General features: G+C 41.9%; 1 protein-coding gene across 1 annotated transcript; it reads left to right on the forward strand.

Moving 5' to 3' along the window:
* Nucleotides 1–3358: 3358 nt before the first annotated feature.
* Nucleotides 3359–25518, forward strand: fktn (fukutin). Its single transcript, XM_061926834.2, has 10 exons — nucleotides 3359–3585; nucleotides 9812–9868; nucleotides 12838–13029; nucleotides 13097–13243; nucleotides 13322–13452; nucleotides 13511–13643; nucleotides 13719–13848; nucleotides 24654–24787; nucleotides 24871–24995; nucleotides 25125–25518. The coding sequence occupies exons 1-10, from the start codon at nucleotides 3484–3486 to the stop codon at nucleotides 25336–25338; spliced, it is 1365 nt and encodes a 454-aa protein (XP_061782818.1). The 5' UTR covers nucleotides 3359–3483; the 3' UTR covers nucleotides 25339–25518.
* Nucleotides 25519–25941: the final 423 nt, after the last annotated feature.

Raw genomic sequence — 25941 nt, forward strand, 5'->3', positions numbered from 1 at the left:
AAGTTAAAGGTGTTTAATGATAATACAAGCATGTTTAACACATAGTTAATATTGTTAAAAAATTAAAGGTGTTTAATGATAATACAAGCATGTTTAATACATATAGTTAATATTGTTAACAAGTTAAAGGTGTTTAAAGATAATACAAGCATGTTTAACACATATAGTTAATATTGTTAATAAGTTAAAGGTGTTTAAAGATAATACAAGCATGTTTAACACATATAGTTAATATTGTTAATAAGTTAAAGGTGTTTAAAGATAATACAAGCATGTTTAACACATATAGATTCCTTTCTTTCATGAAGACAAGAACATAAGTTGGTGTATTACCTGATTCTGATGACTTGCATTGATTGGAATTAGACAGTGGTGCTGATAATGTCCGCATTTTTGAATGGAGGAGAAAAAAAGTCCTCCTTTCTGTCCAATACCACATGAAAGTGGTTGGTTTTTGGCATCTTTTTTGTCCAGCTTCCGTACTCCTTTGTATACACTTTACAAGAAATACATTGTCGGCAAACTCCGTAGCTTGCTAGCTTGTGCACGCCAGCTTTCTGAGACTCTTATTTTGTTAGCGCAACTGTGCAACTGTGCAGTCGGTCTTTGGAGTTTTGACGACAGGTACGGCGCCAGAGTCTGTTGAAATAAAGTGTTTCTCGCCTTCCAGTCGGTAATTTTAATGAGCTGGCAGCAGCCAGCGTCATCTCAGAAGACCCTCGGGTGCCGTGAATGTCAATCAAGTGACGAAAGTGACGTCATAGTGAAGATTTATGATCGCTCATTTTTAGGACTATTTTTTTAATGCCTGGCTGGTGATCGACTGACACACCCTCCGAGATCGACCGGTAGCTCGCGATCGACGTAATGAGCACCCCTGGTTTACATGTATAACTTTCTAGGACGTGTTTTATGCCACTTCTTTTTCTGTCTCATTTTGTCCACCAAACTTTTAAGGTTGTGCATGAAAGGTGAGTTTTATTGATGTTATTCACTTGTTGGAGTGCTAATCAGACATATTTGTTCACTGCATGATTGCAAGCTAATCGATGCTAACATGCTATTTAGGCTAGCTATATGTACATATTGCATCATAATGCCTCATTTGTAGCTATATTTTAGGTCATTTAGTTTCCTTTAAGTCCTCTTAATTCAATTTATATCTCATGACACACTATCTGTATGTAATATGGCTTTTAATTTTTTGCGGCTCCAGACACATTTTTTTTTGTATTTTTGGTCTTTCAACATTTTGGGTTGCCGACCCCTGAACATGACCAACAATCTACACATCAGGTTAAGCAAATCACGACATCAGCAAAACTTAGACTTAGACAAACTTTAATGATCCACAAGGGAAATTGTTCAACACAGTAGCTCAGTTACAATGATGGAAAGTGTAAGGATAGAAAGGACAATGCAGGTATAAATAGACTAAGTATAGCGATATAAAATATAACATATATACGAATATATGCGGATATATACATAATATGTGTACAGTATATTATATATACAGATGTATTATATTATGTCTATAACATATATACAATATATAACAATTACCATGTACAATATTACAGTATATGTGACAGCAGCAGCATAAAATAGAGAGTAGATCCAGCAGAAAATAGAAAATAGACATTAGAAACAAAGAGAAGTAGCTGACATAGAAGGTGTTAGGTAATAGGCAGATATCATCTATTGCTGTATGGCGAGTGATTATACAGCTGGATGGAGTGCGGAATTAAGGAGTTTTTGAATTAGCTCGAAACATGTCAAGGAAAGAAAACAAAAGCAAATACAGACAGAGTATTAAATATTAATAAAAAATATGAAAAAAAAAAAAAGCCAAAAAGGGCTACCTAAATCACTTTAAATGTTTTTAACAAAGATATCAATTTAAGGACCTTTGTACTCTTAATCATCATCCAACATGTGATTGATAATTGTACGTGGACCCCGACTTAAACAAGTTGAAAAACGTATTCGGGTGTTACCATTTAGTGGTCAATTGTCGGAATATGTACTGTACTGTGCAATCTACTAATAAAAGTTTCAATCAATCAATCAAACCATTAAGCCAATTAGAAAATGTAGGCCTTACTTTCATAAATCGACATTTAAGTAGACATTTGTTTTGCCTGGAGCATAATAATGTTGACAAACATTTCTATCATACACGATTTAATTACTTTAAATGGTCCCTAGAGTGTGAATGTGAGTGTGAATGTTGTCTGTCTATCTGTGTTGGCCCTGAGGTGAGGTGGCGACTTGTCCAGGGTGTACCCCGCCTTCCACCCGAATGCAGCTGAGATAGGCTCCAGCACCCCCAGCGACCCCGAACGGGACAAGCGGTAGGAAAATGGATGGATGGATGGATATATCTAGCACCCACTTCCGCCGAGAGGGACAAGCGGTAGAAAATGGATGGATGGATGTTTAAGTACTTTATATTTTCATGATATAATTCATAAATAGGTATTAGTTTTGATTGATTGATTGAAACTTCTATTAGTAGATTGCACAGTACAGTACATATTCCGTACAATTGACCACTAAATGGTAACACCCCAATAAGTTTTTCAACTTGTTTAAGTCGGGGTCCACGTTAATCAATTCATGGTATGTTCCTGTTAAACATACTTAATCGATATGTACAGTTTCCAGTAGAGATGCGTTAAAATGTAATATCGGAAATTATCGGTATCGTTTTTTTTAAAAAATTTTTTTAATTAAATCAACATAAAAAAACACAAGATACACTTAAAATTAGTGCATCAACCCAAAAAAAACCTCCCTACCCCATTTACACTCATTCACACAAAAGGGTTGTTTGTTTCTGTTATTAATATTCTGGTTCCTACATTATATATCAATATATATCAATACAGTCTGCAAGGGATACAGTCCGTCAGCACACATGATTGTGCGTGCTGCTGGTCCACTAATAGTACTAACCTTTAACAGTTAATTTTACTCATTTTCATTAATTACTACTTTCTATGTAACTGTTTTTATATATTTCTTTTTATTCAAGAAAATGTTTTTAATTTATTTATCTTATTTTATTTTATAATTTTTTTTTTTTAAGTACCTTATCTTCACCATACCTGGTTGTCCAAATTAGGCATAATAATGTGTTAATTCCACTACTGTATATATCGGTATCGGTTGATATTGGTATCGGTAATTAAAGAGTTGGACAATATTGGCAAAAAGCCATTATCGGACATCCCTAGTTTCCAGTCGTTATTATCATTATTTCATTCGAAAGTGGCTAACGCTCCAGACAAAAAACGAGGATGCGTGTTTTATTGTGAAGGGTCCAAGCGGAAGTGGTTGGTTCATTTGAGCTTGTTTTCAAGATGGCGGCAGGTTGATTCGTTGTGAACAAGTGCACACTTTTCGCGTCTTTTGCCGGTTGCGCTCACAAGTAGTGTTCGGCGGGAATGAGGAGCGCGGTTCCGTCAAGTGGACCGGATGTCTCGTGTGAAGCAGACGGCGGTGCTATGGCTGCTGATTGCGAGCAGCTGTTTGTTCCTCCTGTTTCAGCTTTATTACTACCGGAAGTACGTCGGCAAGGTGAGACGTCTTTCCCTGATAATGTCAAGGTTCATGCCACGCTGCTCGCACCATAGACATGTTATAAGTAGACGCAGCATTGGCTGCTGTGACACGAGAAATTGGGCCGCCATCTTGAAGTGGTGATGAGGAGCCGGCGAGCAGCCTAAACCAAGGGTCGGCAACCTTTACCAGTCAAAGAGCCATTTTGACCAGTTTCACAAATTATAGAAGACAATGGGAGCCACAAAAATATTTTGAAATTTTAAATGAAATAACACGGCATACAAAGTTTTTTTTTTTGCTTTGTGCTATGTATAAACCAGGGGTCTCAGACATGCTGCCCACACCTTTATGTGGAATTTGAAAGCTGGTGCGGCACGCGAGTTTTAAATTAATGGCGTTTGTCAGCGTGCGTGCCTGAACAGCCACACGTTGTATGGGGCTTCCACTTGCTCACGTAGGTGACAGCAAGGCATACTTGGTCAACAACCACACAGGTCACACTGACGGTGGCGGTATAAAAAAAACAAATAAAAAAACTTTAACACTCTTACTAATAATGCGCCACACTGTGAACCCACACCAAACAAGAATGACAAACACATTTCGGGAGAACATCTGCACCGTAACACAACATAAACACAACAGGACAAATACCCAGAATCCCATGCAGCCCTAACTCTTCCGGGATACATTATACACCCCCCGGCCCCCTACAGATTGTAGAGTGCGCCAAATGTTGTACCATCATGGCACGCCCTTATTATAGCCGTATGGGTGAAAATCGGTGAATATTAATCCCGGGAGTTTTCTGCGAGAGGCACTGAAATCCGGAAGTCTCACGGGAAAATTGGGAGGTTCAGCAAGTAAGCTGCTGAGCCGCATCAGAGTGATCAAAGAGCCGCATGCGGCTCCGCAGCCGCGGGTTGCCGACCCCTGGCCTAAACTGACAGTTGACAGGTAGAAAACAAAGATGGCGTTCAGCGTTTTCCTGCTCAAATGAGCGGACTGTTGAAAATAGGAATCGGGGGATTACTTTTCACAAGTAAGATTTAACATTAACGTATTATTGGTTGTCCATCCATCCATTTTCTACCGCTTATTCCCTTTGGGGTCGCGGGGGGCGCTGGAGCCTATCTCAGCTACAATCGGGCGGAAGGCGGGGTATACCATGGACAAGTCGCCACCTCATCACAGGGCCAACACAGATAGACAGACAACATTCACACTCACATTCACACACTAGGGCCAATTTAGTGTTGCCAATCAACCTATCCCCAGGTGCATGTCTTTGGAAGTGGGAGGAAGCCGGAGTACCCGGAGGGAACCCACGCAGTCACGGGGAGAACATGCAAACTCCACACAGAAAGATCCCGAGCCCGGGATTGAACCCAAGACTACTCAGGACCTTCGTATTGTGAGGCAGATGCACTAACCCCTCTTCCACCGTGAAGCCCACTATTGGTTGTATTTTGTGAAAAGAATATTACCACAGAGTTGAGAAGGAGCAAAGATCTTCAATATTTGTATGTGAAAATCACAAAAAAATCTTCTGGGGGAGGATGACCCCCCCCTACAGGGGTTTGGTTTACAAACTTTCAGCCCCACCTAAAACAAAATTCACCAGCCGCCACTGATTATGATGCATTCTCATTTTAGGCAAAGTATAAGACAATACTTTCTTAACAGTATAATTGTAACCAGGAATAAGTCTTCAAGTAACAATATTCAAATACTAACATTGTTGGGTAAGACAGAATTTGGTTTTATTCTGAATCCAGTGAAACAGATTGGTGGTTTTAGCTGATATAAAGACTTTCAGGTGTTTATGTATGTTTAAGTATTTGGCAGACGCTTTTATCCAAAGCGACATACATAAAAAATACAAATAAAACAATCACTGTAAACATGATCATTTAAGGGAAGAATGTAATACAAAATATCAATACAAAGTGTCAAGACAGAATAAACTCTGCTGCTGCAGCAACAGAGATACAGTCTATAGGTCCCTAAGATATATAATGATAAATGATAAATGGGTTGTACTTGTATAGCACTTTTCTACCTTCAAGGTACTCAAAGCGCTTTGACACTACTTCCACATTTACCCATTCACACACACATTCACACACTGATGGAGGGAGCTGCCATGCAAGGCGCTAACCAGCACCCATCAGGAGCAAGGGTGAAGTGTCTTGCTCAGGACACAACGGACATGACGAGGTTGGTACTAGGTGGGGATTGAACCAGGGACCCTCGGGTCGCGCACGGCCACTTTCCCACAGCGCCACGCCGTCCCATAAGCATATATACATATAGATATGTAATGTATTCATACATTGTTTATGTAGGATATACGCATGTATAAATAACTTAATCATATTGTTTCTTCAACTTGACCGTTTTTTCCCCCCTTCTCTGGGATTATATTCCCAGTTTTGATCTCGGACGTCTGGTCACTTATAGCCATACTTGCCAACCTTGAGACCTCCGATTTCGGGAGGTGGGGGCTGGGGGCGTGGTCGGGGGTGGGGCAGGGCGTGGTTGGGGGCGTGGTTAAGAGGGGAGGAGTATATTGACAGCTAGAATTCACCAAGTCAAGTATTTCATACATATATATGTATATATATATATATATATATATATATATATATATATATATATATCCTGAAAATATGCAAACAAAACTGTGTTTAGATAGTTGATACTTCAAACTTGCGTAAATAAATCTTAAGGAATATAACATAACTTGGCTTCTGAGAGCTTCAAAATGTAATGAATAAAATGCTAAAGTTGTTGATAAACAAGCAATTATTTTAATAATTAAATATGGTCATTTTAAATGAATTATTATGATAATTTAAAATTAATTATTTCAAATATGTTTATTTTAATGTATAATTCTAATGCCTGGATGTAATAAGGAGTCAGAAAAAATACAAATAAAAATAAAATTAATTTTGATGTTTTTAGCAAAATATAGTGAAAATGTATTTAGTTTAAAAAAAAAAAATTAATACATATATTTATTTTTAGGTAAGATAAACATAATAATACAATTTATCTCTTGTCTGGATGATTTAGTTCTTGTCACCCTGTTGTCCTCCCATCGTGAAAAAAGGCTGTCCTCACTCAGGTCCGCATGGAGCTGGAGGGGGCGTGGCCTCCAGCTTCGGCTGAAAATCGGGAGATTTTCGGGAGAATATTTGTCCCGGGAGGTTTTCGGGAGAGGCGCTGAATTTCGGGAGTCTCCCGGAAAATTCAGGAGGGTTGGCAATAGAGATGCGCGGATAGGCAATTATTTAATCCGCAACCGCATCAGAAAGTCGTCAACCATCCGCCATCCACCCGATGTAACATTTGATCAGAACCGCACCCGCCCGCACCCGCCCGTTGTTATATATCTAATATAGACGATGCAAGGCATTATAAATGATAAATGATAAATGGGTTGTACTTGTATAGCGCTTTTCTACCTTCAAGGTACTCAAAGCGCTTTGACACTACTTCCACATTTACCCATTCACACACACATTCACACACTGATGGAGGGAGCTGCCATGCAAGGCGCTAACCAGCACCCATTAGGAGCAAGGGTGAAGTGTCTTGCTCAGGACACAACGGACATGACGAGGTTGGTACTAGGTGGGGATTGAACCAGGGACCCTCGGGTCGCGCACGGCCATTCTTCCACTGCGCCACGCCGTCCCTGACGGTTATAAAGCTTTTGCCTGTTAAAGAAAGGAGACTGATCCAATGCAGCACAGATATTCGCGTGCCACGCCGTCACGGCCCAGACGCACACCAGTGCGCAATCATATGGGAGCCGCGCTGAGCGCACCTCCAAGCGCGTCTCGCTGCCGGCGACGGCCGGGTGTGGGCCCGACGCTCCAGCGCCATCCATTTTCAGGGCTAGTTGATTCGGCAGGTGGGTTGTTACACACTCCTTAGCGGGTTCCGACTTCCATGGCCACCGTCCTGCTGTCTATATCAACCAGGGTGAGCCCCACCCCTTTCGTGAGCGCACTGCGCGCGGAGTGACCCCTGTTGCAGGTAAGCTGCGCGGGCGGAGCGCGCGGAGTGACCCCTGTTATGAGCCCCCGGCCACGGGGGTGGCGGGCAGGTAAGCTGCTTACCTGCTGCGCGTGACGCCGGCCGCGGCGAAGGCGGACGAGGCGGGGTGTCTGTGCGGTGGGCGCGGTGGTGACCCTGGACGTGCGTCGGGCCCTTCTCGCGGATCGCCTCAGCTACGGCTCCCGGTGGGGCCCTCTCGAGGGAAGGGGCCTCGGTCCCGGACCCCGGCGAGGCGTCCCTTCTCCGCTCCGTAAAAGTGTCCATCTCTTTTTTTTTCTTTCTTCTGTTGTGGCATATGCAGCAGGTGCCTGCTCGTTTTTCGTATGTGGGTAACAACATTTAAATATGTATATATATTTCCCAATTGGTTTAACTGCCACCCGCCTGAATCTATTTAAAATCTAATTTTTTTTTATTTCAACCGCCCGACCCGACCCGACTCGCGGATAAAATCTAATTTTTTTTAATGTCATCCGCCCGATCCGCGGATAATCCGCGGACTCCGCGGTTGTGTCCGCAAACCGCGCATCTCTAGTTGGCAAGTATGCTTATAGCATATAAGAATATTCTATTACTGTTAAGCAAACTATGAATAATAAAATGGGTCCTTTATCATAGCTAAACATATGACAAAAAAGCGCGTGAAAATCAGTGGTATTCAGTGAGGTAAGATGAATTAAATGCGCTGACAGTTCATTGCTCCTGCCAAATGAATTGCACTGAGTGGAGCGGATCACCACTCCAAGATGGCGGCCCCGCGTCTCGTCAGCGCCAGTAGGCAGTAGCGCTCCATGCTGCGTACCCTTAGAAGATGTCTATGGCTCGCACTATACTATATAACTACATACTTTGAGCTGAGTGTCCACGGCCAGCTCGCCTAAGCACGTTGGATAAAAGTTTGACATTGTAGTAAATGGCACAGAAATATTTTCTTAGGATGAAACTTTTATATTTATATTTATTGTTCACCAATAGGAATTGCCGTTCCAATGCACTTTTACTAGTCGATGTCAATGCTAACCCAGTGGATGGGTTACTTCATACTTGCCAACCTTGAGACCTCCGATTTCGGGAGATGGGGGGTGGGGGGCGGGGGGCGTGGTTGGGGGCGTGGTTAAGAGATATATATATATATATATATATATATATATATATATATATATATAAGAAATGCTTGACTTTCAGTGAATTCTAGCTATATATATATATATATATATTTTTTATTTTATTTTATTTTTTATATATATATATATATATATATATATATATATATATATATATATATATATATATATATATATATATATATATATATATATATATATATATATATATATATATATAAATAAAAGAAATACTTGAATTTCAGTGTTCATTTATTTACACATATACACACACATAACACTCCTCTACTCATTGTTGAGTTAAGGGTTGAATTGTCCATCCTTGTTCTATTCTCTGTCACTATTTCAGAACACACACATTATACAAATATACATTATAAAATCAATAAGAAAACGGGAGCTCTAATTTGGGAGTCTGAATTAGGATCAGAAGTTCCTATATAAACATTGCGTACTCACGTCGCCATTTTGTATTGATTACTGCAGCTGTACACTGGATTCATTCACAAATACAAACTACAACTCACAAACACTTTAGAGTTAGGCTCCACCATCAGAATGTGTACTTAAACTTATAAAGATCACATGGATATTATTCAGTGAGTTGATTCACCAAAACTAACCTGTTATACAGGAGGAAAAAGCACACAGGACGTTTCAATTGTTCACAGACTGGTCGCGCTCATCAGAATGACAAGACACTTCCGGTCTGCAGGTGATAGCATTCAATTGGGAAGAAACGCCCTACTGCCCCCTACTGACCAATGTGAATACTGATAAATGTGGAATGACAGCTCCAAAAACGAATTCAAACCACAAAATAAACTAGATAAATCAACACAAAAATGTGACACATTATGGGTGGGTCACATGTGCATGTACAACAGGCTGTCAACACGTCACTCAGGTCCGCATGGAGCTGGAGGGGGCGTGGCCTCCAGCTCCGCCTGAATTTCGGGAGTCTCCCGGGAAATCCGGGAGAGTTGGCAAGTATGGGTTACTTGATGGCAGCCGTCTTTGTCAATGACATGTGATCTCTTCCACAGTCTGGCCCTCGCCTCCTGAGTAGCACAGCTCACCTGACGGACCACAACCTCCAGTGGGTGAGTGTAGCTAGTGTCCCTAGTGAGTGTAGCGAGTGCAGTTTGTTGTAGATATTTTATTTAGTGGGTTAGTGTCGCTAGTGCATCCAGCGAGTGAGTGTAACTAGTGCATTTAATGGGTTAGTATAGCTTGTGCATTTAATGGGTTAGTATAGCTTGTGCATTTAATGGGTTAGTATAGCTTGTGCATTTAATGGGTTAGTATAGCTTGTGCATTTATTGGGTGAGTGTAGCAAGTGCATTTAGCAGTTCCTTATAGCTATTTTATTTAGTGGGCTAGTGCATTTAGGGGCTAGTGTAGCTAGCGCATCCAGCGGGTTAGTGTAGCGCGTGTATTAAATGGGTTAGTGTATCAAGTGCATTTAACGAGTGAGTGTAGCTAGTGCATTTAGTGGGTGAATGTAGCTAGTGCATTCAGCGGGTTAGTGTAGCGAGTGCATTAAACGGGTTAGGGCATCAAGTGCATTTAACGGGTGAGTGTAGCTAGTGCAATTAGTGAGTGAGGGTAGCTAATGCATCCAGCAGTTAAGTGTAGCTAGTGCATTTAGCAGGGTAGTGTAATTTGGGTCACTAGTGAGTGTAGCTAGTGCATTTAGTGGGTGAGTGTAGCTAGTGCATCCAGCAGGTGAGTGTAGCTAGTGCATCCAGCAGGTGAGTGTTGCTAGTGCATCCAGAAGGTGAGTGTAGCTAGTGCATCCAGCAGTTAAGTGTAGCTAGTGCATTTAGGCGGGTAGTGTAGCTTGCGTCACTAGTGAGTGTAGCTAGTGCATTTAGTGGGTGAATGTAGCTAATGCATCCAGCAGGTGAGTGTAGCTAATGCATTTAGACGGGTAGTGTAGCTTGCGTCACTAGTGAGTGTAGCTAGTGCATTTAGTGGGTGAATGTAGCTAATGCATCCAGCAGTTAAGTGTAGCTAGTGCATTTAGCGGGGTAGTGTAGCTTGGGTCGCTAGTGAGTGTAGCTAGTGCATTTAGTGGGTGAATGTAGCTAATGCATCCAGCAGTTAAGTGTAGCTAGTGCATTTAGCGGGGTAGTGTAGCTTGGGTCGCTAGTGAGTGTAGCTAGTGCATTTAGTGGGTCACTGTAGTTAGTGCCTCCAGCAATTAAGTGTAGTTAGTGCATTTAGCGAGTTAATATAGCTTGGGTCGCTAGTGAGTGTAGCTAGTGCGTTTAGTGTGTGACTGTAGCTAATGCCTCCAGCAGTTAAGTGTAGCTAGTGCATTTAGCGAGTTAATATAGCTTGGGTCGCTAGTGAGTGTAGCTAGTGCATTTAGTGTGTGACTGTAGCTAATGCCTCCAGCAGTTAAGTGTAGCTAGTGCATTTAGTGTGTGACTGTAGCTAGTGCCTCCAGCAGTTAAGTGTTGCTAGTGCATTTAGTGTGGGACTGTAGCTAGTGCATACAGCAGGTAAGTGTAGCTAGTGCATTTAGTGTGTGACTGTAGCTAGTGCATACAGCAGTTAAGTGTAGCTAGTGCATTTAGCGGGGTAGTGTAGCTTGGGTCACTCGTGAGTGTAGCTAGTGCATTTAGTGTGTGACTGTAGCTAGTGCCTCCAGCAATTAAGTGCAGTTAGTGCATTTAGCGGGTTAGCATAGCTTGGGTCGCTAGTGAGTGTAGCTAGTGCATTTAGTGGGTGAATGTAGCTAGTGCCTCCAGCAGTTAAGTGTGGCTAGTGCATTTAGCGGGGTATTGTATCTTGGGTCGCTAGTGAGTGTAGCTAGTGCATTTAGTGCGTGACTGTAGCTAATGCCTCCAGCAGTTAAGTGTAGCTAGTGCATTTAGCGGGGTAGTGTAACTTGGGTCGCTAGTGAGTGTAGCTAGTGCATTTAGTGGGTGAATGTAGCTAGTGCCTCCAGCAGGTAAGTGTAGCTAGTGCATTTAGTGCGTGACTGTAGCTAATGCCTCCAGCAGTTAAGTGTAGCTAGTGCATTTAGTGCGTGACTGTAGCTAATGCCTCCAGCAGTTAAGTGTAGCTAGTGCATTTAGCGGGATAGTGTAACTTGGGTCGCTAGTGAGTGTAGCTAGTGCATTTAGTGTGTGACTGTAGCTAATGCCTCCAGCAGGTAAGTGTAGTTAGTGCATTTAGTGTGTGACTGTAGCTAGTGCCTCCAGCAGTTAAGTGTAGCTAGTGCATTTAGCGGGATAGTGTAGCTTGGGTCACTCGTGAGTGTAGCTAGTGCATTTAGTGGGTGAATGTAGCTAGTGCCTCCAGCAGTTAAGTGTGGCTAGTGCATTTAGCGGGGTAGTGTAACTTGGGTCGCTAGTGAGTGTAGGTAGTGCATTTAGTGGGTGACTGTAGCTAGTGCCTCCAACAGTTAAGTGTAGCTAGTGCATTTAGTGTGTGACTGTAGCTAATGCCTCCAGCAGGTAAGTGTAGTTAGTGCATTTAGTGTGTGACTGTAGCTAGTGCATACAGCAGTTAAGTGTAGCTAGTGCATTCAGTGTGTGTCTGTAGCTAATGCCTCCAGCAGGTAAGTGTAGCTAGTGCATTTAGTGTGTGACTGTAGGTAATGCCTCCAGCAGGTATGTGTAGCTAGTGCATTTAGTGTGTGACTGTAGCTAGTGCATACAGCAGTTAAGTGTAGCTAGTGCATTTAGTGTGTGACTGTAGCTAATGCCTCCAGCAGGTAAGTGTAGTTAGTGCATTTAGTGTGTGTCTGTAGCTAATGCCTCCAGCAGGTATGTGTAGCTAGTGCATTTAGTGTGTGACTGTAGCTAGTGCCTCCAGCAGGTAAGTGTAGCTAGTGCATTTAGTGTGTGACTGTAGCTAGTGCCTCCAGCAGGTATGTGTAGCTAGTGCATTTAGTGTGTGACTGTAGCTAGTGCCTCCAGCAGGTAAGTGTAGCTAGTGCATTTAGTGTGTGACTGTAGCTAGTGCCTCCAGCAGTTACGTGTAGCTAGTGCATTTGGGTCAGGAGTGAGTGTAGCTAGTGCCTCCATGCTCATCTGAATGGTTGACTCGTCCTCAGCAAACAGTGAAGACGTTCCTGGCGTTGTCACGCCATTCCCACGTACCGCTGTTCCTCGCCGACGGGGCCGCGCTGAGGCAGCTGACCCAGGATGCATTGCAGCGAGGCGAGCGCGAGGAGCGCTGCAGCTTCCTGTGTACCGGCCGGCCCGTCACGTCCTTCGCCGTCCTCGCCAACTCGTGGAAGTACGACGTGAGTGTCAGCAGATGGCCAATCGCGTTGCAGCGGCGCCTGGCTTTGACGTCGTTATTTCTCCCAGGCTGCTTTTTCCTCGGCTGCCGAGCAAAAGGGTTTTGAGGTGCTGGAGCTGCGAGGAGAAGATCCCCGACTGGCCGGTTTGGACATCCTGTCAGCGCAGGAGATCCCTTTGCACCTTCTGCTCCGCCTCAACGGTTACTTTATTCAGGTGCGCCACTCACGAGACCCCTCCCCCAAAAAAAGGTCACTTCTGATAAATCTTGTGGTTTTTGCTTTTATTTTGAAGGTGGTCTTCCTGTACGAGCGTAGCGGCAACTACCTCTGGCACGGCCCGCTTCGCCTCAAAGCGAACACGGATCGCGGCTTTGCGCCGTTCAAGCACCTGGACTTTGGACGCCACGCCGGCGCCTACAACAGGTTCTGTCACGCCATCAAGATGGTTCTTCTTAGCAGCTGATGATTTCTGCCCCGGCAGGCCACGACTGATACTGACCGTCATGGACGGCCTCGACGTTCGAATCCCGCAGAACATATCCGACTTCCTGTCCGAGCAGCGGCGAGCTCGCTTCCTGGAGTGCCGTCACCGTGACGCCCGGCGCTTCCTGCAGGTGCGAGACCCCGGCAGGTCAACCAAAGCATTCAGTCACATGACCTTTTAAATATGCGTGTGCTTGATCTGTCAGAGCTACCCGGACGACACGACTCCCGACGCCTTGGATTTTCGTAACAAAGCCAAGTCTTTGCTCGGGTTGGCCGCACAAACCCTCACACGTCTCCACGTCCCGTTCTGGATCAGCAGTGGAACCTGCCTCGGTACCACACCTGACATCTCACACCTTTACTGGCGTAGATATAGTCGCATACTCTTTAATCCTGCCTTTGTAATATACAGGTAAAAGCCAGTAAATTAGAATATTTTGAAAAACTTGATTTATTTCAGTAATTGCATTCAAAAGGTGTAACTTGTACATTATATTTATTCATTGCACACAGACTGATGCATTCAAATGTTTATTTCATTTAATTTTGATGATTTGAAGTGGCAACAAATGAAAATCCAAAATTCCGTGTGTCACAAAATTAGAATATTACTTAAGGCTAATACAAAAAAGGGATTTTTAGAAATGTTGGCCAACTGAAAAGTATGAAAATGAAAAATATGAGCATGTACAATACTCAATACTTGGTTGGAGCTCCTTTTGCCTCAATTACTGCGTTAATGCGGCGTGGCATGGAGTCGATGAGTTTCTGGCACTGCTCAGGTGTTATGAGAGCCCAGGTTGCTCTGATAGTGGCCTTCAACTCTTCTGCGTTTTTGGGTCTGGCATTCTGCATCTTCCTTTTCACAATACCCCACAGATTTTCTATGGGGCTAAGGTCAGGGGAGTTGGCGGGCCAATTTAGAACAGAAATACCATGGTCTGTAAACCAGGCACGGGTAGATTTTGCGCTGTGTGCAGGCGCCAAGTCCTGTTGGAACTTGAAATCTCCATCTCCATAGAGCAGGTCAGCAGCAGGAAGCATGAAGTGCTCTAAAACTTGCTGGTAGACGGCTGCGTTGACCCTGGATCTCAGGAAACAGAGTGGACCGACACCAGCAGATGACATGGCACCCCAAACCATCACTGATGGTGGAAACTTTACACTAGACTTCAGGCAACGTGGATCCTGTGCCTCTCCTGTCTTCCTCCAGACTCTGGGACCTCGATTTCCAAAGGAAATGCAAAATTTGCTTTCGTCAGAAAACATGACTTTGGACCACTCAGCAGCAGTCCAGCTCTTTTTTTCCTTAGCCCAGGTGAGACGCTTTTCGCGCTGTTTCTTGGTCAACAGTGGCTTGGCACGAGGTATGCGGCAGTTGAAACCCATGTCTTTCAAGCGTCTCTTGGTGGTGGATCTTGAAGCACTGACTCCAGCAGCTGTCCACTCCTTCTGAATCTCCCCCACATTTTTGAATGGTTTTTTTTTTCACAATCTTGACCAGGGCGCGGTGATCCCTATCGCTTGTACACTTTTTCTGACCACAGTTTTTCCTTCCCTTTGCCTCTCCATTAATGTGTTTGGACACAGAGCTCTGAGAACAGCCAGCCTCTTCAGCAATAACCTTTTGTGTCTTTCCCTCCTTGTGCAATATGTCGATGGTTGCCTTTTGGACAGCTGTCAAATCTGAAGTCTTCCCCATGTTTGTGTAGGCTTCAGAACTGGACTGAGAGACCATTTAAAGCCCTTTGCAGGTGTTTTGAGTTAATCAGCTGATTAGTTTGTGGCACCAGGTGTCTTCAAAATTTAACCCTTACACAATATTCTAATTTTGTGACACACGGAATTTTGGATTTTCATTTGTTGCCACTTCAAATCATCAAAATTAAATGAAATAAACATTTGAATGCATCAGTCTGTGTGCAATGAATAAATATAATGTACAAGTTACACCTTTTGAATGCAATTACTGAAATAAATCAAGTTTTTCAAAATATTCTAATTTACTGGCTTTTACCTGTACAAACCCCGTTTCCATATGAGTTGGGAAATTGTGTTAGATGTAAATATGAACGGAATACAATGGTTTGCAAATCCTTTTCAATCCATATTCAGTTGAATGCACTACAAAGACAAGATATTTGATGTTCAAACTCATAAACTTTTTTTTTTTTTTTGCAAATAATAATTAACTTAGAATTTCATGGCTGCAACACGTGCCAAAGGAGTTGGGAAAGGGCATGTTCACCACTGTGTTACATCACCTTTTCTTTTAACAACAGTCAATAAACGATTGGGAACTGAGGAAACTAATTGTTGATGTCACGTTCAAACACTGAGGACATCTATTAAACAAGACAAAAGGCAAGGAATCAAACAGAGACAGAATTCAATTTGGACTCAATATTGAGGAGAGACATGGCCACTGCACTGTCTGTACAGTCCTGCACCACGCTCTGACGAAGAAGGTTTTCGTCTCCTCGTTTATTTAGATGTTCAATGTTCACGCACCAACACATGTCTCAGCGGGAATGGAAAGTATGTAAAACAGTCATTGTTTTCGGTCACATTGAAGACCAAGAAGAGGATGTCTCGGGCTTGGGCTCTTCCTGGATCCAGCTGGGGCAGGTGTTGGAGGACAATGGATAACCCCTCCCGTCTCCTGACCACAGCGACTTCAAGAGGGCAGCGGGTCGTAAATAGCGTTGACCTCGGTTACCAAATAGTTGGAAGAGAGTTTGTGAAATACTTCAAAGAGAGTTCGTTTAACACTTCAAAGAGAGTTCCTCTGGAAGTTGAGCAGATCCTGCCATCTGTCCGTGTTGAAATCACAGTGGAGTTTCACGAGCCTTCTTCCTCTTGTTAGGCCTCGAAAGACAGCCTTCATCTTCTCATCAGGAACATAATGTAATACATTGTTTCTTTTGTGATAACTTACAAACAATTATTCCAACAGTTGAAGCTTTGAAAGTGGAATTATTTCCCATTCTTGTTTTATGTAGAGCTTCAGTCGTTCAACAGTCCGGGGTCTCCGCTGTCGTATTTTACGCTTCATAATGCCCCACACGTTTTCGATGGGAGACAGGTCTGGACTGCAGGCGGGCCAGGAAAGTACCCACACTCTTTTTTTTTTTTTTTTTACGAAGCCACGCTGTTGTAACACGTGCTGAATGTGGCTTGGCATTGTCTTGCTGAAATAAGCAGGGGCGTCCATGAAAAAGGCGGCGCTTAGATGGCAGCATATGTTGTTCCAAAACCTGTATGTACCTTTCAGCATTAATGGTGCCTTCACAGATGTGTAAGTTACCCATGCCTTGGGCACTAATGCACCCCCATACCATCACAGATGCTGGCTTTTGAACTTTGCGTCGATAACAGCCTGGATGGTTCGTTTCCCCTTTGGTCCGGATGACACGATGTCGAATATTTCCAAAAACAATTTGAAATGTGGACTCGTCAGACCACAGAACACTTTTCCACTTTGCTTGAGTCCATCTTAGATGATCTCGGGCCCAGAGAAGCCGGCGGCGTTTCTGGGTGTTGTTGATAAATGGCTTTGGCTTTGCATAGTAGAGCTTTAACTTGCACTTACAGATGTAGCGACCAACTGTATTTAGTGACAGTGGTTTTCTGAAGTGTTCCTGAGCCCATGTGGTGATATCCTTTAGAGATTGATGTCGGTTTTTGATACAGTGCCGTCTGAGGGATCGAAGGTCACGGTCAATTCAATGTTGGTTTCCGGCCATGCCGCTTACGTGGAGTGATTTCTCCAGATTCTCTGAACCTTTTGATGATATTATGGACCGTAGATGTTGAAATCCCTAAAATTTCTTGCAATTGCACTTTGAGAAACGTTGTTCTTAAACTGTTCAACAATTTGCTCACGCAGTTGTGGACAAAGTGGTGTACCTCGCCCCATCCTTTCTTGTGAAAGACTGAGCATTTTTTGGGAAGCTGTTTTTATACCCAATCATGGCACCCACCTGTTCCCAATTAGCCTGCACACCTGTGGGATGTTCCAAATAAGTGTTTGATGAGCATTCCCCAACTTTATCAGTATTTATTACCACCTTTCCCAACTTCTTTATCACGTGTTGCTGGCATCAAATTCTAAAGTTAATGATTATTTGCAAAAAAAAAAAAAAATGTTTATCAGTTTGAACATCAAATATGTTGTCTTTGTAGCATATTCAACTGAATATGGGTTGAAAATGATTTGCAAATCATTGTATTCTGTTTATATTTACATCTAACACAATTTCCCAACTCATATGGAAACGGGGTTTGTAATATATACCGAATTGCCTACAGCAGGGGTGTCATATTACGTCGATCGCGAGCTACCGGACAAAAATGACAAAATCGGTCACCGTATTTTCCGGACTATAAGCCGCTACTTTTTTCCCCCTACGCTTTGAACCTCATGGCTTATAAAACGGTGAGGCTAATTTATGGATCTTTGCGCACAAACGGGCATAACGGGTTTTGAATTCTACAAATACTTTTTTTTATAAAACAGTGAGAGACACCAAAAAGATGTGTCATTGTTTGTGCTACAGCGCCGTCTTTTGAACGTCTACAGCACAGGTGTCAAACTCAAGGCCCGGGGGGCCAGATCTGGCCCGCGACATCATTTTATCTGGCCCGCGAACACCTGCGTCAATAAAGTACTTCATATTTTCTCACTAAATGTAATTGATTTTTTTCCATTTTGACAGAAAAAATATATATACTAGGGCAGGGGTCGGCAACCTTTACCAGTCAAAGAGCCATTTTGACCAGTTTCGCAAATTATAGAAAACAAGCCGCAAAATTTCTTGAAATTTTAAATGAAATAACACTGTATACAAAGTTTTTTTTTGCTTTGTGCTATGTATAAACCAGGTGTTCTCAGACACGCTGCCCACACTTTTATATGGAATTTGAAAGCTGGTGCGGCACGCGGGTTTTAAATGAATGGCGCTTGCCAGCGTCATGCGTGCCGTGATCGTACAGCATATAGCACTCACTACAACCAGCGTGCCTAATCAGCCACACGTTGTATGGTGTTTCCGCTTGCTCACTCAAGAGACAGCAAGGCATACTTGGTCAACAACCACACAGGTTACACTGACGGTGGCGGTATAAAAAAAACTATAACACTCTTACTAATAATGCGCCACACTGTGAACCCACACCAAACAAGAATGACAAACACATTTCGGGAGAACATCTGCACAGTAACACAACATAAACACAACAGGACAAATACCCAGAATCCCATGCAGCCCTAACTCTTCCGGGATACATTATACACCCCCGCTACCAAACCCCGCCCGCCTCAACCGACGCACAGAGGGGGGGGGGTTGATCTGTGAGGGAGCAGGGTTGGGGTGGGGGCAGGGTTTGGTGGTAGCAGGGGTGTATAATGTAGCCCGGAATAGTCAGGGCTGCATGGGATTCTGGGTGTTTGTTCTGTTGTGTTTATGTTGTGTTAAGGTGCAGATGTTCTCCCGAAATGTGTTTGTCATTCTTGTTTGGTTTTGGTTCAAAGTGTGGCGCATTATTAGTAAGAGTGTTAAAGTTGTTTTATATGGTCACCGTCAGTGTAACCTGTGTGGCTGTTGACCAAGTATGCCTTGCTGTCACATACGTGTGCAAGCAGAAGATGTATATTGTATAACAAGTGTTGAGCTGGCACGCTGTTAATACAGACTGTAGAGAGCGCCAAATGTTGTACCATCACGGCACGCCCTTATTATAGCTGTAAGGGTGAAAATCGGTGAATATTAATCCCGGGAGTTTTCTGCGAGAGGCACCGAAATCCGGAAGACCCACGGGAAAATTGGGGGGTTCAGCAAGTAAGCTGCTGAGCCGCATCAGAGTGATCAAAGAGCCGCATTCGGCTCCGGAGCCGCGGGTTGCCGACCCCTGTACTAGGGGTGTGGGAAAAAATCGATTTGAATTCTAATCGCGATTCTCACGTTGTGCGATTCAGAATCGATTCTCTTTTTTTTTTTAAATCTATTTTTTTTTTTTTTTTTTTTTTTTAAATAATTTTTTTATTCTTGTATTTTTTTTAATTAATCAATCCAACAAAACAATACACAGCAATACCGTAACAATGCAATCCAATTCCAAAACCAAACCCGACCCAGCAACACTCAGAACTGCAATAAACAGAGCAATTGAGAGGAGACACAAACACCACACAGAACAAACCAAAAGTAGTGAAACAAAAATGAATATTATCAACAACAGTATCAATATTAGTTACAATTTCAACATAGCAGTGATTAAAAATCCCTCATTGACATTATCATTAGACATTTATAAAAATAAAAATAAATGAACAATAGTGTCACAGTGGCTTACACTTGCATCGCATCTCATAAGCTTGACAACACACTGTGTCCAATATTTTCACAAAGATAAAATAAGTCATATTTTTGGTTCATTTAATAGTTAAAACAAATTTACATTATTGCAATCAGTTGATGTCCTTTACAATTATAAAAGCTTTTTACAAAAATCTACTACTCTGCGTGCATGTCAGCAGACTGGGGTAGATCCTGCTGAAATCCTATGTATTGAATGAATCATACTTGCCAACCTTGAGACCTCCGATTTCGGGAGGTGGGGGGCGGGGGGCGTGGTCGGGGGTGGGGCGGGGGCGTGGTTGGGGGCGTGGTTAAGATATATATATATATATATATATATAAGAAATACTTGACTTTCAGTGAATTCTAGCTATATATATATATATATATATATATGAATAAATAAAAGAAATACTTGAATTTCAGTGTTCATTTATTTACACATATACACACACATAACATTCCTCTACTCATTGTTGAGTTAAGGGTTGAATTGTCCATCCTTGTTCTATTCTCTGTCACTATTTCAGAACACACACATTATACAAATATACATTATAAAATCAATAAGAAAACGGGAGCTCTAATTTGGGAGTCTGAATTAGGATCAGAAGTTCCTATATAAACATTGCGTACTCACGTCTCCATTTTGTATTGATTACTGCAGCTGTGCACTGGATTCATTCACAAATACAAACTACAACTCACAAACACTTTAGAGTTAGGCTCCACCATCAGAATGTGTACTTAAACTTATAAAGATCACATGGATATTATTCAGTGAGTTGATTCACCAAAACTAACCTGTTATACAGGAGGAAAAAGCACACAGGACGTTTCAATTGTTCACAGACTGGTCGCTCTCATCAGAATGACAATACACTTCCGGTCTGCAGGTGATAGCATTCAATTGGGAAGAAACGCCCTATTGCCCCCTACTGACCAATGTGAATACTGATAAATGTGTAATGACAGCTCCAAAAACGAATTCAAACCACAAAATAAACTAAATAAATCAACACAAAAATGTGACACATTATGGGTGGGTCACATATGCATGTACAACAGGCTGTCAACACGTCACTCAGGTCCGCATGGAGCTGGAGGGGGCGTGGCCTCCAGCTCCGCCTGAATTTCGGGACATTTTCGGGAGAAAATTTGTCCCGGAAGGTTTTCGGGAGAGGCGCTGAATTTCGGGAGTCTCCCGGAAAATCCGGGAAGGTTGGCAAGTATGGAATGAATAGACAATCCTTTTAATCGGGAAAATATCGTTTTTGAATCGTGAATTGCGTTGAATCGAAAAAAATTGATTTTGAATCGAATCGTGACCCCAAGAATCGATATTGAATCGAATCGTGGGACAACAAAGATTCGCAGCCCTAATATATACTGCTTGAAATTGCGTACCTTTTTAAACTTTAATAGTATCCAACATTGCAACAAATAATACAGTATATTATCGTACTTTCCAAACATGTTTTGTCTAAATAAAATAAATAAAAATACTTTACTTTACAGAAAACTAACCATCAAATTAATAAAAAGGACAATACATTTTACGTTGTTCTTTACAGCATATTACTGTCAATTGAAAAAAACTACTACTGTTTTTTGCGTTAAAATTATGTCATACTTGCCAACCCTCCCGGATTTTCCGGGAGACTCCCGAAATTCAGCGCCTCTCCCGAAAACCTCCCGGGACAAATTTTCTCCCGAAAATCTCCCGAAATTCAGGCGGAACTGGAGGCCACGCCCCCTCCAGCTCCATGCGGACCTGAGTGACGTGTTGACAGCCTGTTGTACATGCATATGTGACCCACCCATAATTTGTCACATTTTTGTGTTGATTTATTTAGTTTATTTTGTGGTTTGAATTCGTTTTTGGAGCTGTCATTACACATTTATCAGTATTCACATTGGTCAGTAGAGGGCAGTAGGGCATTTCTTCCCAATTGAATGCTATCACCTGCAGACCGGAAGTGTCTTGTCATTCTGATGAGCGCGACCAGTCTGTGAACAATTGAAACGTCCTGTGTGCTTTTTCCTCCTCTATAACAGGTTAGTTTTGGTGAATCAACTCACTGAATAATATCCATGTGATCTTTATAAGTTTAAGTACACATTCTGATGGTGGAGCCTAACTCTAAAGTGTTTGTGAGTTGTAGTTTGTATTTGTGAATGAATCCAGTGCACAGCTGCAGTAATCAATACAAAATGGCGACGTGAGTGCGCAATGTTTATGTAGGAACTTCTGATCCTAATTCAGACTCCCAAATTAGAGCTCCCATTTTCTTATTGATTTTATAATGTATATTTGTATAATGTGTGTGTTCTGAAATAGTGACAGAGAATAGAACAAGGATGGACAATTCAACCCTTAACTCAACAATGAGTAGAGGAATGTTATGTGTGTGTATATGTGTAAATAAATGAACACTGAAATTCAAGTATTTATTTTATTTATTTATATATATATATATATATATATATATATATATATATATATATATCTTAACCACGCCCCCAACTACTCCCCCCGCCCCGCCCCCCACCCCCCACCTCCCGAAATCGGAGGTCTCAAGGTTGGCAAGTATGAATTATGGTGACTGAGCTGCCAGTTCTTGACTGTAAAATCTACAGTTGTTGTTTTTAATGACGTATTACTGTAAATGGAAAGACGGTCCTTTTTTTTTTTTACGGTAGAAAAACTGTCAGCTAAGTTGCCAGAATAAAATAATAACTTGTACTGTTTTTCCATGAACAATATAATGTTGTAAAAACCAATGTCAATTTAACACAAACATTCTGGCAACTAAGCTGCCAACTTTTTCCGTAAACCAGCTAAACTTTTGGCCTGTACTGTATATACAGTGGGGCAAAAAAGTATTTAGTCAGCCACCGATTGTGCAAGTTCTCCCACTTAAAATGATGACAGAGATCTGTAATTTTCATCATAGGTACACTTCAACTGTGAGAGACAGAATGTGAAAAAAAAATCCAGGAATTCACATTGTAGGAATTTTAAAGAATTTATTTGTAAATTATGGTGGAAAATAAGTATTTGGTCACTTCAAACAAGGAAGATCTCTGGCTCTCACAGACCTGTAACTTCTTCTTTAAGAAGCTCTTCTGTCCTCCACTCGTTACCTGTATTAATGGCACCTGTTTGAACTCGTTATCTGTATAAAAGACACCTGTCCACAGCCTCAAACAGTCAGACTCCAAACTCCACTATGGCCAAGACCAAAGAGCTGTCGAAGGACACCAGGAAAAGAATTGTAGACCTGCACCAGACTGTGAAGAGTGAATCTACAATAGGCAAGCAGCTTGGTGTGAAAAAATCAACTGTGGGAGCAATTATCAGAAAATGGAAGACATACAAGACCACTGATAATCTCCCTCGATCTGGGGCTCCAGATGATCATGAGAACGGTGAGCAAAAATCCCAGAACCACACGGGGGGGACCTGGTGAATGACCTGCAGAGAGCTGGGACCAAAGTAACAAAGGTTACCATCAGTAGCACACTACGCCGACAGGGAATCAAATCCTGCAGTGGCAGACGTGTCCCCCTGCTTAAGCCAGCCCGTCTGAAGTTTGCCAGAGAGCACATGGATGATACAGCAGAGGATTGGGAGAATGTCATGTGGTCAGATGAAACCAAAATAGAATTTTTTGGTATAAACTCAACACGTCGTGTTTGGAGGAAGAAGAATACTGAGTTGCATCCCAAGAACACCATACCTACTGTGAAGCATGGGGGTGGAAACATCATGCTTTGGGGCTGTTTTTCTGCTAAGGGGACAGGCCGACTGATCCGTGTTAAGGAAAGAATGAACGGGGCCATGTATCGTGAGATTTTGAGCCAAAACCTCCTTCCATCAGTGAGAGCTTTGAAGATGAAACGTGGCTGGGTCTTCCAGCATGACAATGATCCCAAACACACCGCCCGGGCAACGAAGGAGTGGCTCCGTAAGAAGCATTTGAAAGTCCTGGAGTGGCCTAGCCAGTCTCCAGACCTCAACCCCATAGAAAATCTGTGGAGGGAGTTGAAAGTCCGTGTTGTTCGGCGACAGCCCCAAAACATCACTGCTCTCGAGAAGATCTGCATGGAGGAATGGACCAAAATACCAACTACTGTGTGTGCAAACCTGGTAAAGACCTATAGTAATCGTTTGACCTCTGTTATTGCCAACAAAGGTTATATTACAAAGTATTGAGTTGAATTTTTCGTTATTGACCAAATACTTATTTTCCACCATAATTTACAAATAAATTCTTTAAAAATCCTACAATGTGAGTTCCTGGATTTTTTTGTTCACATTCTGTCTCTCACAGTTGAAGTGAAGTGTTAAAATTTTTATTTATTTTTTAAAGAAATTAAAAAATTAAAAAAATGTTTTAATTTTTTTTTTTTAAATTAAAAAAAATAAATTAATTGTTAAAATTGTTTAAAAAAATTACTTTTTTTAAAAATTGTTTAAATTGTTTAAAAAAAATTACAGACCTCTGTCATCATTTTAAGTGGGAGAACTTGCACAATTGGTGGCTGACTAAATACTTTTTTGCCCCACTGTATCTGCGATTTATAGTCCGATGCGGCTAATAAATTAAAAAAAAAAGTGTTTTCTTTTAAAATTTTGTAGGTGTGGGTTATACACTGGTGCGCTGTATTGTTTAGAAAATATGGTAAGGGTACACTAATAATAGAACACACATGGATAGACTTCTCACCCACCCAGAGAGGCAATATTTCTGCTGCTCTGTCGCCCCCCTGCAGGCTGGTTCAGGCAGTGCAGCATCATCTCATACAGTCGTGACGTTGACATCGGCATTTTTATCAGCGACTTCCGCTCCGACATCATCACTGCCTTCCAAGCGGTCGGCCTGTCACTCAAGCACAAGTTCGGAAAGGTGAAGACGTCGTTTGCCCGTGCTCTTATTTTGAAGGCCTTGCTTGATGTTTGACAAAGTTTTGACCCTTTTTTGTCTGCAAGGTGGAGGACAGCTTAGAACTTTCTTTCGTCAAGGACGACGTCAAGCTGGACATCTTTTTCTTCTACCAGGAGCGAGATATCATCTGGAACGGCGGCACGCAGGTCAAGAGCGGCAGGAAATTCAAGTACGTGAAATGTGGCCGACATCTCCAAATGTGATGTTACATCCCTGGTCTATGGCCAGAGTGCTGCTAAAACTATAAACATGGCAGGATTTAGAACCGCCCACAGAATAATGAAAGCACCTGTGACAGGTACACCTTCCCTCACTTCTCCCTGTGCTGGGCGGAGCTTGCGGAGGTCAAAGTTCGTGTCCCGTGTCAGACCCTGGACTACGTGACAGCCAATTACGGCCCGTCGTGGAGCGTCCCGCTAAGGACGTGGGACTGGAAGTCTTCTCCGAGCAACGTGCAGGAAAATGGGGTGTGGCCTCTCTCTCAGTGGGAGACGCTGATTCAAGTTTACTGACTTTCTTCAAAACATCCCTGCATTCTTTCATCTTACACTTGTATAAAAATACTTTAAAAAAAAACCCTGTGTGCCATCAATAAAATACATTAAAAGACATGCATGTCACCAATGAAATACAAAAAAATAATAAAGTACAAGAAAACCTTGTATACTATCAGTAAAATACATTAAAAACCTTGTATGCCACTAATAAATTACAATTTTAAAAATGATAAAATGCATTTAAATTAAATACATAAAAACACTTGTATGATACCAATACAATTCATGAAAAGTGAAACACATTAAAAACGATTAAAAACCTTGTACACCTCCAATAAAATACATTTAAAAAAACGATAACATTTATTAAAATTTAATACATAAAAATATAAGTACATAAAAAAAACTTGTATAGTACCAGTAAAATACATACAAATTAAAATCATTTGTACACTACCAATAAAGTACATTTTAAAAATGATGAAATACATGACAAACTTTGTATGCCACCAATAAAATACAATTTAAAAACAAATGCATTTAAATTGAATACATAAAAACACTTGTATGATACCGATAAAATTCATGAAAAATGTAACACATTAAAAATGATTAAAA

This window comes from Nerophis lumbriciformis, linkage group LG32 (assembly GCF_033978685.3).
Source record: "Nerophis lumbriciformis linkage group LG32, RoL_Nlum_v2.1, whole genome shotgun sequence".
NCBI classification, from domain to species: domain Eukaryota; kingdom Metazoa; phylum Chordata; class Actinopteri; order Syngnathiformes; family Syngnathidae; genus Nerophis; species Nerophis lumbriciformis.

Excerpts from the sequence above, each read along its gene's own strand:
- fktn (XM_061926834.2), top strand. The coding sequence starts at position 3,484 with ATGTCTCGTGTGAAGCAGACGGCGGTGCTATGGCTGCTGATTGCGAGC. Across the intron at positions 13,453-13,510 it reads CACGCCGGCGCCTACAACAG|GCCACGACTGATACTGACCG; the intron begins GTTCTGTCACGC and ends CTGCCCCGGCAG. Across the intron at positions 24,996-25,124 it reads AAGAGCGGCAGGAAATTCAA|GTACACCTTCCCTCACTTCT; the intron begins GTACGTGAAATG and ends CACCTGTGACAG.